General features: G+C 42.5%; 1 protein-coding gene across 1 annotated transcript in view; it reads left to right on the top strand.

Moving 5' to 3' along the window:
• Positions 1-17,169, top strand: part of CNTNAP2 (contactin associated protein 2) — a 1,162,155-nt gene that overhangs the window by 231,614 nt on the left and 913,372 nt on the right. The window contains exons 6-8 of the mRNA XM_037515219.2: positions 1,681-1,865; positions 4,075-4,218; positions 6,679-6,943. Coding sequence (XP_037371116.2) covers positions 1,681-1,865; positions 4,075-4,218; positions 6,679-6,943 — 594 coding nt within the window. The remainder of the gene's footprint in view (positions 1-1,680; positions 1,866-4,074; positions 4,219-6,678; positions 6,944-17,169) is intronic.

Consider the following 17,169-nt stretch of genomic DNA (forward strand, 5'->3'; position numbering starts at 1 on the left):
AGGAAGGGCAGAGAAACCAGAAACCTAAATGTAGGTACTTAGGAAAACTTGCACCCACGCACTCTCATAGCAATTGGAGGAAACCTTAGCTTTATTTTTTCGAATCATTTTTTTAAATAAATTGAAACAGAGAAGCCTTTTAAAAACCACTATTCTTTATAAAGGTGTAACTGTTCAGAAACAAGTAAGCAGCCATGTGACCTCCCAAAAAAAGATGGTCAGCACTTCACAGTTTATTCTCTGATCGATCAACTCACTGGCACCTGTGCCAGCCGTGGGCTCACACACACTCACACCCTCATCCCGTCAGCCGTGACCCAAATGCCAGGCTTCTGGCCTAAGTCCTTGCACTCATTTCTTGCACTGTCATTATTCCTGCTTTTCCTTTCTCCCTCTCCCCACACCTGTGAACACACTATTACAGTCACGCATCAATACTTGATGTCATCACCGAAGGGGAAGAAAATGTGATCTAGGAAAACCGCAGAAAATGTAGCATGTAAGTCTCATTATCACCCTAAATGTGTAAAAAGGAAAGTAATTTAATGCTTCAGTAAATCATGTATTTCTTTTCATTTCTATTTTGCTATTTATTCTAGACCCATATTATGTTTTATAGTGTTTACTTAGTTTTTCCTGACTATAATAACCAGTAATTGATGAGACAAATAGACAATGATATAAAATATTTAAACAGTGTCCAGAGATGACCTTAGTAGCCATTTTAGATTCTCACAACCTTTTACTCTTACAGTCTTGTTACCATGGAGACCTTCTTTTAAACCTAGATGGTAGCCACATAGATATTTCTGCAGGTATTTATTATAATGTATAAGTTGAGCTAATTTTGCTTGCCATTAGATGCTACATTGTGACTAAGATATACCTGAAAGATAACTTCCTCTGACTTTGGGAATTAGAGACAACTGAAAATCGGCCTTCTGTGCTTGCTTGACCAATAGCAGCTCCACCACCCACAAAAGATTGTTAAAAGGGAACATTTCACAGCTGTCACTAAGCCCAGGAAGTGTGCTAAGCCCCTTGCGGGTGCTAATTCACTGAATCCACAGCAACCTTGCCACCCAGGTGCTGTCCTTGTCCCTCGCCAGGGTCATGGAAACCCACTCTGACCCAGGCCCCTGGGATCTACAGTTCTCCAGAATCTATGGCAGTGTAAGGGAAAAAAGGGGGGCCTCCCTGGTGGTGCAAGGGGTTAAGCACCGTACTATGAAGCAATCCAAAGCCTCTGCAGCAAGAGTTCGATCCCCAGCCAGCCAGGGAGCAACCCACGTGGTGCAGCTGACCTCTCCTGTCTCCCCGCTACTCCCCTCAGCAGTGTATTTCAGTCTGTCTGCTTGTTCTGCTCCCCACTCTGTCTCTGGCGAATCCTCTACCCCTCCACCCCCACATCTCTGGCCTGTGCCCCAGCTCTTGTATGCATGAATGAATAAATCTTTAAAAAAAGAAAAGGAAGCAGACTTTTTTTCGATCTTAAATAACGTCTGTGTCCTTAGCATATACAACTTTGTAAGTGTAGTGACAAGCTGGTTTTCTCATGTTGACAGGTGCGGGTTGAGAGGAACGTGAGTCCCTCTGCCGCGGCTCTGCTGCAGGTGTGGGCTGTGCACCCCCTTTCAGAGCGGAGGTGTCACTGACTCTCTTTTTCCTCCCGTGACTCAGGAAGCAACCAGCTGGGCCCCATCTACGGCCACACGTCTGTGATGACCGGGAGCCTGCTGGATGACCACCACTGGCACTCAGTGGTCATCGAGCGCCAGGGCCGGGGCATCAACCTCACCCTGGACCGGAGCCTGCAGCACTTCCGCACCAACGGGGAGTTCGACTACCTGGACTTGGACTATGAGGTACCTGCCCGAGCAGGTGCCATTACCTGGCGCCTGGTCTCCCCTGTGCTGAGCAACTTTCCCTCCCACCTGCCTGCTCTTTCCCTCACACTTTAATGTGCCATTTTATTCTTCTCAATTTTTAGTTCTGAGTACTTGAAATTTAAACATTTTGGTGCAGAAGTAACAATTTGAAGAGCAGGGCTGTTTAATCAGTCCAGAATAGATTTAAGTTGTAATCTGTCCCTCGAGTAGGGCTTGTGGGGTGTTGCCGAAGGCAGAGAGGCCCGGAGGAGGGTTATTTAAAAAAATAACTGTTTATCTCTTTTACTTTTTCTTTGTGGTGACTGTGGTCCACCTACTGTTAGAGGTAAGGGATCCCACCCTCCAGGCATGTGGTAAGAAGTGGTGAGCTTATCCTCTTAAAAGAAAATAAAAGGGACCTCCCTGGTGGCGCAGGGGTTAGTCTCAGCACTGTCAAGCTACTACCTGCCACTGAGGCATGAGTTCTGTCCCTGGCCAGGGAGCTGACCCACATGGCACAGCAGACCTCTCCTGTCACACCCGCTGCTCCCCTCAGCAGTGTATTTCAGTAGATCTGCCTGTTCTGCTCCCCACTCTGTCGCCGGTGGATCCTCTCACTCCAACCCCACCCTGGCCTACACCCCAGCTCTTGTATGCATAAATGAATAAAAATAAATCTGTAAAAAAAAATGAAAGTCCCTAAAGAAAAGGTGCATGTGGAGAAGAAATAAAACATCATTTAAAACTTGCATTGAGTAATTGTTCATAACGTGCTGCTATATTGCCTTAAGCACGCAAGAGTGTGTTACTTACTGTCTATCACCTGGGGAAGAAAATTACGGACAGGAAATACAGCGTGTAGTTTGTGTCAGTCACTCTTACCTTTGGTCTTGGTTACGCCCACACAGCACTCAGCTGTTCCCTGACACGTGAAGGCGTGTCTCCAGATACGCTGCTGTTTGAGATGACTGCCTCCTATTCCTGTCGTTGTTACTAATTGCTTTTTTCATCTATCCCCAGTTTTCGCCTGTTCTTCCCCTGTACGAAAACTGTGGTCAATGAGTTCACCTAATCAATATGAATAAATTCAATTTTATTTTAAGTGAGGCCTTTTTCAATATATTCTTATAAGCCATTATTACTGTGCGCTTTCTCCCATAAAACAAATTAAGCAATTAAAAATTCCATCATACTAAAGAACATCATTTTCTAGTGTTCTCCTAAAAAACAAAGATTTTGTCTTGTGTTTCAAATATGAAGCCCTGCCATTTCAGCGACCTGATGTTTCAGATACAGATGTCTTAACTATTGCTTACATTTTCAAAACTTTGTAAAAAACATCAGTAATGATAACATTGAATAATAATTGAAAGATAGAGCATCTGGCTTATATATTTTTATCTCAAAGCTATGATTACTATTAGGATTCATTTACTGGTAATTCCGTATTAGAAGTAGATGTTATTATTGGCTATATATTATATATCATGAAATAATATACATATATGGTATAACTTTGTACTACATGGGATTTATACTATCATAGTGCAATTTGGCCAAAATATAGAAAAATACAGTCTTTTTACAGGTAATAATAGACATAGAATCCCAAGAAGAAGCATTCCTTAGGACTGCAAAGACCTAAAATATTTTAAAACCTGCACTCTCACATAATAGCCCCCAATAAGCCTAATGAATTTTTTAATCTGGTGGTCATTGGGCTGCAATTGACACACATAGGAGAAATACAATATTCCTTGCTTTTGGCTACAATATCATGAGCTTAAAATGTTAGTGCTGGTTATCTCAACATGCTGGGAAGTTTTTACTGATAGTATGTCTTTGAATGATAAATATAGAAATGTATTTTTAATATTAATAAAGGAAGTTTGCTGCATAAAATCTAAAACATTCCCAGGAAAATTTATAAAATGTCTTTTGAGTAGCAAAAATGCAAGAGATTGTTGCAGTTTTCTTGCTTAAGTTATAATTTCATTGTCAGAATTAATGATTCTGTTATGCGCTTTAATAGCAACATCATTTCATATACAACAGATTTTGGAGGCAGTAAAAAATACCTGTATACTTTGGTTAAGATAGACAGAATGGCTTTGGCTGTATTGATTTTTTTTTTCTAATCTATTGTGAAGGTTATTTTTTAAAGCCAAATCCACTGTGAATGTTTACATTTTATTTTTTCCCGAAGATAACCTTTGGAGGCATACCTTTCTCTGGCAAGCCAAGCTCCAGCAGCAGAAAGAATTTCAAAGGCTGCATGGAAAGCATTAACTACAATGGCGTCAACATAACTGATCTTGCAAGAAGGAAGAAACTGGAGCCATCAAATGTGGTAAGACTCTTTCACCCCCAAAATAATGGTTCATAGAAAAATAAGTGAGTCTTTTTTTCTATGAACTATTGAACAACAACAACAAAATCATAGCATTTTCCATCATGCTGGTGTTGGGCTCACTGCGACCCTAGGACAAAACTGTAAATATTTCGGGCCTCCCCAGTGGTGCAGCGGTTGAGCGCTGGGTTGGGAAGCTGCCCGCAGCCTCTGCAGCGCTGGTTCGATCCCCGGCTGCTCCCCGGCCACCGGAGGAGGGTCCCACATGGCGCGCAGACCTCTCCTGCCGCCCGCTGCTCCCCTCAGCAGTGTGCTTTAGTCCTTCTGCCTGCTCTGCTCCCCGCTCTGGCTCTGGTGAATTCTCTCACCCTCTCACGCTTCTGACTGTACCCAGTGCTTGTATAAATAACTAAATCTTAAAAAAAAACAAAAAAAAAAACTGTAAATATTTCTTAATTGTTTTTCTTCAAAATAGTGAGTTTATACTGAGCTAAAAATCACATTTTGATGAAGTTATGACACAAAACATATTGAATACAGAGAAATATTTCAATATCACAGGTGGCACCACTATGGTATAAATGTTACATGTCTGCTCATCTGAGAAAAATACTGTAAGTGAGATATTATAAACATCCTGGAGATGAGGATACTGAGACTTAACCTGGAAAAACAACTTCCCACAGTGACGGAATGTGAGTGGGGAGCATAGACTCTGGGTTCACAGTTACGAGCCCAAGGTCACGGTCACCTTCCAGGCTGTAGTCTTTCTTACTTAGGGCAGCCCTGATACATGTGTGATTTAAAGTTTAGTAGAAAACGGCAGCAGGGGACTTGTGTTTTCTCAGAAACTGTTGCTTAAGATAAAGAGATACAGAATTCAAATGATCAGTGTACCCTTTCCATTATTTGCAAGTTTCAGGAGCAGTAGTGTTAATTCTACCCAACTCTCCCAGTTGGCGCTGAGATGAGGTGACCCAGAGTCCAGACTTTCACCGTGGAGACTCATGCCAAAGGCAGCTTCCACTGCAGACTACATTGTGGTGTAAATGCTGCTTTAACTTGAGCAATAAAGACATTTAGTAGAGCACAAGTTACTTATAGTTGTATTTGCTAAAATAGAATGAACAGGCAGTTCATGTTCAATCAATTTCATTGGGGGAGGCATCCCCCGACACAGCTATTGTGGTCAGTTATAGCACTTTGATTATTATTGGTAAAAGTAAGCGTCCAAAAATAATCATCTCTGAAGGTAGAGTGGAAATTAAATTTGAATATTAATTCAAAGTGACAACCTATCTTGGGCTTAATGGTTGGTGTGCTGAAATGGAAGAAGTGTGCATCTGGGGACAGATGTGAAATGTTCTAAAAGAGAAAATTGATTAGTCAGATGAAACTGTCACCAAACTGTATTCCTTAAAATATTGTGGAGGGATAAAGGAAGTTGAAAACAAATATAGATTTTCAAGTCTTTAAAAGGAAGGTAATGAGACACTGGGATGGGAAATTGGCTTTAAAGAGTATAAGGAGAAAGAAGTGGACTTTATTGCAAGCTTTGTTTTCATTTTGTACGTTCATGCCACTTTCTCCGCAGGAATTAATGCATTGTGATAGATGCATAGTTTGGGGGAATTTTATTTATTTATTTATTTATACAAGCAGGGAGCAGAGCAGGCAGAAGGACCGAAGTACACTGCTGAGGGGAGCAGCGGGCGGCAGGAGGGGTCTGTGCGCCATGTGGGACCCTCCTCCAGTCGCTGGGGAGCAGCCGGGGATCGAACTGGCGCTGCAGAGGCTGCGGGCAGCTTTGCAACCCAGCGCACAACCACTGTGCCACCGGGGAGGCCCAGTTTGGGGGAATTTAAATGAGATTTTGAGTTGGACAGCAAAGTAATCTGAAATAATCACAATTATGCTGATGCCGACTAGTTATTATCAGTGCATATATATGAGGGAAGGGGTAAAAACCAGCAAATATTTGCCCCATAATGTCACTTGAGTCAATAGCAACAATCTGACCCCAGTTCTCACTGAGAGGAGGCGGATGCATTGGTGAGTGCTGGACACAGTTATCCAGAAGAGGGACAGCAGCGGCCGCCCCCCCTCGGCTGATGGAGCACCCCTCAGGGGTCAGAGGCATGGCAGCTCCTCACCATTTCAGAGCCCCGAGGTCCACACTCGAGCCCACCAGTTCCATTCCTGCATCCTGTCCAGGGCCAGCCATCCCGTCCGCTGCTCCCCTCCCTCAACTTGCTGGCCCCGGCCACACCCTGTTAGGTCCACACCCCAGGGGGCTCCTGTGGAGGTTTCCAGCTGCTGAATCCAAGTCATGCTGCTGCCTGTGTGAATCTGGCACAGGCTCAGCTCTGCTTGTGAGGTTTGCAGAACCGGAGCTTTGCTGCCTCACAGGGATACGTCTCATTCCACGCGTGCCTCACCCCAGGCCCTCCTGTCTCATAGGGAAATCTGAGCTTCTCATGTGTGGAGCCCTACACGGTGCCCGTCTTCTTCAACGCCACCAGCTACCTGCAGGTGCCCGGACGGCTCGGCCAGGACCTATTTTCCGTCAGTTTCCAGTTCAGGACGTGGAACCCCAATGGTCTCCTGCTTTTCAGCCAGTTGGCGGACAATCTGGGCACCGTGGAGATTGACCTCACCGAAAGCAAAGTGAGTGTCCACATCAACGTCACGCAGACGAAGATGAGCCAAGTGGACATCTCCTCTGGTGAGTGAGATCTGCGCAGTGTTTGCTCCAAACCTGCTGGGGCCATTTCCGCGCTGACCTTGGGCGCGTGTTGTTGGGTTTGCCGGTGCCCCGGGCTCGGGACTCTACTTGCATTCAGGCTTTTGGGATATTTTCTTGGTTGTCTTGGGTGCGAGAAATAAGCAAATGTTGGAAACTTTCTGAGAGGTGAGGGAGGGCGAGTTTGGGGGCCAGCTGGGGCTCTTCGGGCGGCAACAGCTTCCATTTCTACAAATGCTGGTCACACGCAGCAGGACAGTGGATCTTGCATTTGAAAATAAAGAAGGTTGAGTTTACTAATGGGAGGAGGTGGTATCTTTGGGCTTCACAGTGATCTTGTAAATTTATACAAATAGTTAGGGAAAAGAAGTGAGTGGTGATGGCAGAGGACACTGGGTTTTATGTCCCCACGAGGTTAGACTGGCTCAGAGAGGCCTGGATACGCTCCCCGTCCATACCCTGCGATGAGCTGCGGCTCAGGGGATGTTGTTACCTGACCCAACTTTGCCACCTCAGACTCTGTTTTAATGAATATGGTACAAAGGACTCTGGGATGACAAAGTGAGAGATGGTAAACAAAGAAAAATTAGGCATGCATGACACGGGTGTGATAAATAATACAACTTTCACCCCGTTCTTAGATGCTCCTGCCATGATCGCTGGTAACTGTTAGATAACAACGGAGAGTGGTTTTTATTTAGTGAAGATCCGCACGCAGGACGGAATAGTCACCTGTTGTGGCTTCTAGGCAGCTGCACAAATGCTGACCCTGGTGGAGACTGGGCCGTGCGAGGCAGCACTGACAGCAGATCCTGCATCTTTATGGCAGATGCCGTGCGCAGGTGTGACGCGGGTTCTGACATGTTAGATGGTTGTGTCCAGCCCCCAGCGCCAGGTTTCCTCAGCTCCTGCAGGTGCCTTTTCCGTCTCTAGCATATAGAACAGCCCCTAGGACATACAAGGTACTTTCAGGCATCCATCAAGTTTAGCACCGCGGCCCCTTGAACAAGCTTCTCTTCCAGAACACCCTGCACCGCAGGCTTCGTGATTCTGTGCGAGCTGTCAGAGCAATGTGTGGGGACCATGTCAATGCTGTCCCTGACTTACTGAAATGGAAAGCGGTTGTGAAATACCTTCATTTTTCCTTTTTTCGTTTTTGCTTTGCTCTGTTTTTTCCTTGAATGTGCAGAGTTGGAAGTTACTTATGGTTGTATTTGCTAAAATAGAACGAACCGGCAATTCATGTTCAATCAAAATTACACTTATTTATCACTGCTTCCCAGCATAAGTTCACCTGAGGCAATTTAAAGCAAATAGGAACTATCTGGAGAGACCAGACTAGCAGGTACAGCAAATACATATACAAATATTTACCACAGTTGAGAAGCTCCCATTAAATCCTACCCTGATGAATCTTTACTGATGAGTAGACACGTAAGGTGCGAGGCTGCCTCCTGGCCCACTTCAGGCAGCAGGAACCAAGGGAAAGAACAGGATCTCACTGCAGTGATCAAGAAACCTTTACTAAGGTAATCTGCTCTAATTTGGGACTTCAGGGTGTGCTTATCTAATTTAAATTGTTCATTAAAAATTTTTAAAAAACAAAGGAATGCAATATTCAACAACTAGTTTGCTATAATAGATTTGCTTAGGTATGATAAAATAGTGGCCTTTAGGAATTATTATCCTTTTATCCAAGTATCTGTATAGATGTAGAGAAACTCATAAAGTCTAAAAACCTTCTATAGTCTCGCTGATAAATGTCCATGAAAATAGCTTGGTATATTTTCATATGCTAGCGTTTCAGATATTTCTTCTAAATACATAGTGGACATTAAGAATTTAACAGTTATAATTGCTCTTTTGAAATGAATAAGTAACTAGCTGCACCTTAAACTTATTTAAGCTGCACTTATTAAAAATAAAAGAAAGAACAAAGGTCTCTGGTACACAACAAATACAGAGTCCACAGAAAATAATTTTCCTCCCCATTTTCATGTATTTTATCATATTCAATTAAATGTCTGAATAACTTAGTGTAAGTGGCAACACTAAATTAAAAAAAAAATATGTTATCCCAGGTCTCTGGTTCTCTAACAGAAGGAAATAGTTTTATATTATGTCTACCCTGGTCTTAGGAATGTGATCGTTGAAGAATGTCAATTTTTCAGGCTTACTTTTAAAAATAATTTACTTGCCAATAGACAGAAAATACAGACAATCTAGAAGAGGAAAACATTGCCAATAACAATTTGGTGTATACACAGCTACACACAGTCCTTCCAAAGTAGTGATTTGAGAGGCCAAATTATGACGCTCGATACATAGTCTGTTAGTTTGTTCTTGTAACTTGGTTTTGCTTTTAATTAATCAATTCTGTGGTCCAGCATAAAGGTAACTCACATGGTTCAAAAGCCTTTTGAGTCCATCTGGGATAACATTATCCTTTGGTGCTTCATTAAAAATAAGTCCTTGAAGTTAGGGAATGTTCAATATATTGTTAGCCTTCTCCTTTTATTTGTCCTTACTTGTTGCGCCTAATTTTCAGGTTCTGATAGTCAGGGACAGTGGTCTCAGCTTGAAAGATTCAGTCTCAGTAACCTTGGGTTTACAGAGTGGGTTATATTTCCATGAAAATATTTTCCAGTTTGCAGCCCTGAAGTTTATAAAACATGCCATTATATTTATTTATTTTTTTAAAGATTTATTTTTATTTTATTTATATAAGCACTGGGTACAGTCAGAAGCGCGGGAGGGTGAGAGAATTCACCAGAGCCAGAGCGGGAAGCAGAACAGGCAGAAGGACCGAAGTACACTGCTGAGGGGAGCAGTGGGCGGCAGGAGAGGTCTGCGCGCCATGTGGGACCCTCCTCCAGTGGCTGGGGGGTGGCTGGGGAGCAGCCGGGGATCAGCCGGGGATCGAACCGGCACTGCAGAGGCTGCGGGCATCTTCGCAACCCAGCGCTCAACCGCTGCACCACCGGGGAGGCCCCATGCCATTATATTTATTTAGAAATGTCTGGGGAACACATATTTATGCATTAACTTTAAGAAGGGATGAGTGATGAATGAACAGATGCTGGAAGTGTCAAATGGTGTCAGATGCTGGAAGTGTCTGCTCATGAGAGGTCATTTGTGGTTTCACTTTGGTGTCCAGAATCCCGTAGAAGATAGATTATTTTTTTAATTGTTTTTCTAGCTTTATTGAGGTATGATTGACAAATGAAAAGTAATTGTATTTAGGTTTCACAATGTGAGGTTGAAACTGTAACATGTGATGATTTAATATGCATATACATTGTGAAATGCTGTCCACAGTCAAGCTAATTGGCACACCCATCTCCTTAAGTTATTTTATGTGTGTCTGTGTGTGTACACATGTGTGTACATACGTGTGTGTGCCAAGGACACTTGTTACTCTTTTAGCAAATTCCAAGTGCATGATACAGTATTATTAGCTACGATGTCCATGCTGTTTATTTGATTTCTCAGAAATGTTTCCTCTTATAACTGAAGGTTTACAATCCTTTGGCCAACATCTCCCAGGCCCTGGCACCCACCTCTGGTACTATCAGTCTGACTTCTTAGATTCCTTCTATCATTGAAGTATCACTGACATCTAGCATTATCTTAGTTCCAGGTGTGCAACTTGATCCAATATTTGCATACATTACAAAATGATAATCATGATCAATCTAGTAAAAATTCTGATACATTTACTTATCCATCACCACACATACTACATTTTTCTTTTGTGATGAGAACTTTTAAGATTTGCTCTCAGCAACTTCAAATATGTGATACAACACAGTTAACTCTTGCTTCCATGCTGGACATTACATCCCCATGACTTTTTTTATATTATGACTTAACGTTGGTAACTTCAATGCCCCTCGACCATCTCACCCTCCCTCATTTCCCACTTCTGGCAACAGTCTTTTCTCCATACCTGTGAACTTGGTGGTTTTTTTTTATTTTTTAAAAAAGATTTATTTATTTATACAAGCACTAGGGTTATAGGCCAGATGCACGGGAGGGTGAGAGGATTCACCAGAGACAGAGCTGGGAGCAGAACAGGCAGACGAACTGAAATACACTGCTGAGGGGAGCAGCGGGTGAGACAGGAGAGGTCTGCCGCACCGTGTGGGTAGCTCCCTGGTGGGCCGGGAATCAAATGGGCACTGCAGAGGCTGCAGACAGCTTCACAGCATGGCGCTCAAACTGCTGCGCCACCAGGGAGGTCTGAACTTGGTATTTTTAGATTCTAAATGTAAATGAGATCATATAGTATTTGTCTCTATCTATCTGATTTATTTTACTTAGAATAATATCATCAGGGTCTCTCTACGTTTTCATAAATGGCGTCATTTAATTCATTTTTATGACCAAAGAGTATGTGTGTGTGTGTGTGTGTGTGTGTGTGTGTGTGTGTGTGTGGCATCTTCATTATCCATGTATCCATCAATGGACACTTGGGTTGTTTCCTTATCTTGGATGTTATAATTAAGACTGCAGTGAACATGGGACCACATATATCTTTTTATGGTAGTATTTTCATTTTCTTCAGATAAATACCCAGAAGGAGAATTGCTGGATCATACAGTAGCTCTATTTTTAATTTTTTCTGGAACCTGTATGGTGGCTGAGCCAGTTTACATCCCCACCAGCAGTGCACAATGCTTCACTTTCCTGCTCATCATTGCCAATTCTTGTTATTCTTTGTCTTTTTGATAATAGCCATTCTCACAAGTTTTAGGTGATATTTGATTGCAGTTTTTATTATATTTCACTGATGGCTAATGATAATGAGTGCCTTTTCATGTAATTGTTGGCCATCTGTATGTTATCTTTGAAAAAGTATTCCGATCCTCTGCCCATTTTTTAATTGGAATTGTCTGTGTGACTGACTTGTATGGGGCCGTTTTTATATTAATCCCCTATCACATATATAATTCACAAATATTTTCTCTCATTCAGTGGGTTGCTTTTCATTTGGTGATGGTTCCTTTTGCTGTGCAGAAGCATTTTAGTTTGGTATAGTTTATTTTTGCTTTGGGTATTAGATTCAAAACCTCATCACCCAGCAGTGAGCTGATGTTTTCTTCTAGACGTTTTAAAGTTTCAGGTCTTACTTTCAAGTCTTTAATGCATTTTGATCTAATTTTATGTATGGCATAAGGGGCTGTTTAGTTTTCCCCGTTGAGCATTCTGACTTCCTTTTTCTTTTTTTAAAGATTTATTTATATGTAGAGAAGAACTGGAGCAGAGGCCAGAGGTGCAGGGAGTGAGAGGACTCATCAGAGACAGAGTGGGGAGCAGAACAGGCAGGTTTGCTGAAATACACTGCTGAGGGGAGCAGCGGGTGAGACAGGAGAGGTCTGCTGTGCCAGCTCCCTAGCTGGCTGGGGATCCAACTCAGGCCACAGTGACTGGCAACAGCTTGATAGCACTGAGACTTTAACCCCTGGGCCACCAGGGAGACCCTCTGACTTCCTTTGTGGTAAATTATCTGGATGTATTTGCATGGGTACATTTCTGGTCTCTCTAGTCTATTCCATTGACCTATGTACTTAATTTTATGTGAATATAACACTATTTTGATTACTGCAGTTTTATAATATTGTTTGAAATCAGAGAATACCATGTCTCCAGCTTTGTTGTTTCTCAGAATTGCTTGACTAGACAGGGTCTCTTGCGGTTTCATACAGTTTTAGGATTACGTATTCTTTTTCTGTAAAAAATGCCTTTGGACTTTGAAGGGGTTACATTGTGTAGATTGTTTTGGCTATTAGGAATGTTTTATCAATATTAATTTCTTGATCCATGAACAGGGAGTATCTTTCTGTTTATTTGTATCTTGTTCAGTCTCTTTCATTAATGTATTACAGTTTTCAATTCATGCTCGGTCCAACTCTTTTAGATGCCACATATATTTGAGATCACAAAGAATTCGTCTTTTTGTCTGAATTATTTCATTTAGCATAATGTTCTCCAGGTTCAAATAATTTTGACCTGCTCTTAAGGAGAACATTTTACATCATTTATTCCTACTGAAACAAAGATTTGTGAGCTATAACTTACCTTGCTATTTTAGATACACTCTGATAGTTTGGATATTTTCTTTTTAAGTAAAAATTTACTATGCCCCACTGAATGGTTGCATGACGTAAAAACATGTTGCAGTCCACAGGATGAGAAATACTGACATACAGATATCTTTAACTTGCAGAGTTGGAATTTTCTTTAAGTTTCAGTTGCCTTGATTGTTTACTTCATCAGTCCTTATTGGAAAACTAAAGTTACCATCCAGGAACAACTTTGTAATGTTATAACAGTAAATACAAATATTTAATGTGTATTATTATATGGTATGTGGCCAAAAAAAAAAAAATCCTATTGTTTGAAATAAGGTGTGTTTCATTCTTTTTGCAAAATATTTAAATTTTATGCTATAACATTGCAAATAGATGTTTAGAGCTAAAGTTGTGATTTGTCTGTATTAAATTAAGTCACAAAATTCGAGTCAGCATTTATGTAATAGAAGAAAAATGGCTCCTATTAATGACCCCTCTCACTTCTTAAAATTAAAACCAACTCAATTTCTAGCCCTGTAAACAAGCTTTTCAGAAAAGATACTCAGAATATGCCCTGCTCTTAAATCAATTGTTTGTTAAGCTGAAGTATTCAGACCTCTTTGTTTTGTTTACATAGACATTACTTCAATTTTAGAAGGACTTTCCAGGGTCCACAATGCTTCTGAAAACTGTATTCCACAGGTCATCTTTGTTTTTATTTACATCTGAAAGAAAATCTTCTGGGGCTTTGTTTTACTTAAGTTTTTTCATCTAATTTCCTTTGTAAAGTTTCACTCCTATGAATGTGTTAAGGGCAGCTACCCTCACCCTCTTGGGCTGCTGTAACAGGATGACACAGATTGGACAACTGATTGAAAACCAAACCTTTAGCTCTCCAAGTTCTGGAGGTGAAGTGGCAGCTGGCCAGGTGCGGGTGAAAGCTCCTTCCAGGCCCATCCTTGAGCTTCTCGCTCAGCTCACAGGCAGAGGGACCTGGGTCCTGTTCATGGGGAGCATTATATAAAAATGCAGGAATTTAGGGGTTGAGTGCGATTTTTCATTTTTGAAACTGTACTAATTTTGAGAAACGCCACATCTTCCATGTAATATTAAAACATTTTTTGTTTAGTATAGAGACAGATGGACAGGCGAATCACATGTGAAGGTGCTTTCCCTTGAAACTTGTAAAAGCGAACACTAGATTTTATTTTCTCTCTTAACGATGAAACAACCGATACAAGTCTCTTTACCTCCAATTCACCTACATATAATTCTACACAAAGAATAAATAATTTTCTTTTAAATTTACTTTCTGATGGGCTTTTTAGTATCTAAGTTGTTCAAGGAAAAATCAGCCTGTTTGCAGATGCCGAAGACAAAACAGTCCTCTGGATTCGCACGGAGGATGGTGCAGGACAAGGTGCTCATCTGAGCTGGGACTGAGAGCTGTGCGGGGCAGGCCTCTCCTCTTGTCTAGCAAAAGTGAGAGGGATTACAGAGGTAGCCACACAGATGTAGATATAGATCACCTTGGACATACCTGTTACATGGCTTGCTGATTTTATTCTCCTAAACTCACAAACGGACTGGCTGAGAGCCACATGGTCCCAGGCTTTGAAAGCTTCTGGGTAGTCCCCCTAACTGGCTTTTATTATATTTCAATTCCCCAAGTGCTGTATTATCATCATGTAAGCTGAGTGGAAATCTACCTTCAATTATACTGGGGTGCGTGCTGCTGCATTTTCACACCAATAGAAGCATTGTATTCCAACATGAAAGCAAAGAGAGACTGGGGGGAAGCTTCCTGATATTAGGTATTGACTTATTCTTCAGGAAGCAAAGGGGACATTTTAATTTATAATCACACTCCGGGACACCGTGGCCATTCTAGTCTGAGCAGGTTTCTGGACGTTTTAAAATACTCTGCCTTTTTCAGGGAAGATGAATAAAACATATTTGTGGGCATGTGTGTATAGTAATTTTTAAAAATTGCAGGGAGAGGATAAAATTGAGTTAAACTTGGGTAGATAAAATGCAGGTAAGAACTCCCAACAGGAACCAACCAGGTCATGTTTTAAAAAGCTTCAGTTTACTTTATAAATAAGCTGATCAAAGAGAAAAAAAAAAAAAAAACAGACATTGCTATTATAAACTATGAGACTAGAAATGAATTATGTAAGACCGGCAAAGAACATAGCTCAGGAACCCCAAATTTAATCTATGCATCTAGTAGCAGATGTTTCCAGAACAAGAGAAGGGAGTGTTCCTAGGCAGGGCGAGGGACACCCCAGGACCCCCAAACCTACTTGCTCTAAATAGGTTCTCCTGTCCACCGCGTTAAGACACAACATACTCTAGTGCATAAAACCTTTAATGGAAAGGAACTTTAATACAATTAATGCAATTTAATGCAACTAAGCAGGGTTGGCCCAAGGCAGGACCGCTGAGGCCTGAAAGTCCAAGGCATCTCCTAATGGGAACCCCCAGAAAAGGGGCAGAAGGAGCCAGGCAAGTCTGGGACAAAAGCAAAATCACCATCAAGATTAAGATAAAAGCTGTCATTGAAAACCACCCACAGGTCTCTCACCCACGTCTGTTTCAAGTGTCTCCTTCCACGTCGTCCGAGTCCCTGGTACCAGCAGGCCGAGAAGCCAGCGCAGCTTCTTCACATGTCTCTGCTCCATGTGCCTCCTCCCGGTCTCCTTCTGGCTCGCCATCCTCTTCCTTCCTCCTCCCAGCCTCCTCTCCAGCCTCTCCTCCCTGCTCAGCTCCACCCTGCCTTGGGTGCAGCAGGGAGCCTGAATCCTCCCCTTTCCCTGGTGACCACCTGTTACAGGAGGACACAGGAGTGCATTAGCTTGGAGGGCTGAACTTCCTCTAACTGATAGATGAGTCATTGGTAAACTTAAGCAATGCAGGTGAGTGTAGTAGGGATGATCCAGCAGCTGTTAGTCAAGGTCACCCAGAGAAACAGAACCGACGGGGTGTTTCTACAGAGAGAAGGGTACTTAGTAGAAGGAACGGGCTCACACAGTTCTGGAAGTTGAGAGGTCCCCAGATCTGCAGCCATCACTCTGGAAACCCCAGGAGCCCGTCATGCAGGTCTGTGGTGAGCCCGGAGGCCTGAGAACCAGGAGAGCTGATGGTGGGAGATCCCCTCTGGGAGCCTGGTGGCTCAGGACCGCCGAAGAGCGGACTTCAGTTCCTCTGAAGGCGGGACAAGACCAGTGCGCAGGCTCAGACATGCTCAGGCACAGGCAAAGACTCTCCCTGACTCTCAACTGTTGTTCCTTCAGGCCTTCATTGATGGGAAGACACCTACCCTGTCAGACACCCTGTGACCCAATTCGGTTGGCACATGCAATTGACCGTTGCATCAACTTTAGATATTTTTGCTAGGACGTCTCCTATTCTAAATTTTGTTAACAAAACAGTGTTGGCATTGAGTAACCAGAGGGTGGACACTTTCATCATAAGGAAAAGTACCAAGCAAAGGCTGGGGACTGGACCTCCCTCCTCCTGCACCCTCACGGCCCCCATGCAACTCCTGATGAGGATCCCCAGAAACTCAGCTTGACTGGAAATCAGACTGAGACAGTGTCATTGACCATCAGCTGCCTTTTTGGGGGTCGTTTTTAAGCACTTTGGGTCACCACACAAGGGGAAAATTTAGGTGATTTGGTTTATCTGTTTCTTCATTATTATGACTCATGGAAATAAGCCTCCTGGGGTGAGAAACTTGCAGCTCCTGGTTGAATTACGTGGAAAGCTTTGAAACGGACTTGAGCATCAACTGCAAGGATGCCCCCCCATAACCCGAGATGCTTGTGCATAGATTTCTTAGTCTCTTTCCTTTGTCCATGAAAACTTCTAAAATATCGGGTGACCCATGCAATATAGCTCAGATAGTATTTACGGCTGGCAATATTGTGTCAGAAAATAATTATGTGTATGGACCCATCTTTCATCTTAACTCCATTTTATGATTTACTTTACTCTGATAACATTTCCTTTGATGCCTTTCTACCCCAAGCACAGATCCTGCTTCTGATAACTGAATTCCTGCAGTTAGTTCTGAATCTGCTTTCCTCTTTGCAGCGACTTGGCCCCCACTCTCTCCCCAAGATCACATTT

This window comes from Talpa occidentalis, unplaced genomic scaffold (genome assembly GCF_014898055.3).
Source record: "Talpa occidentalis isolate TD23 unplaced genomic scaffold, MPIMG_talOcc4v2.1, whole genome shotgun sequence".
NCBI classification, from domain to species: Eukaryota; Metazoa; Chordata; class Mammalia; order Eulipotyphla; family Talpidae; genus Talpa; species Talpa occidentalis.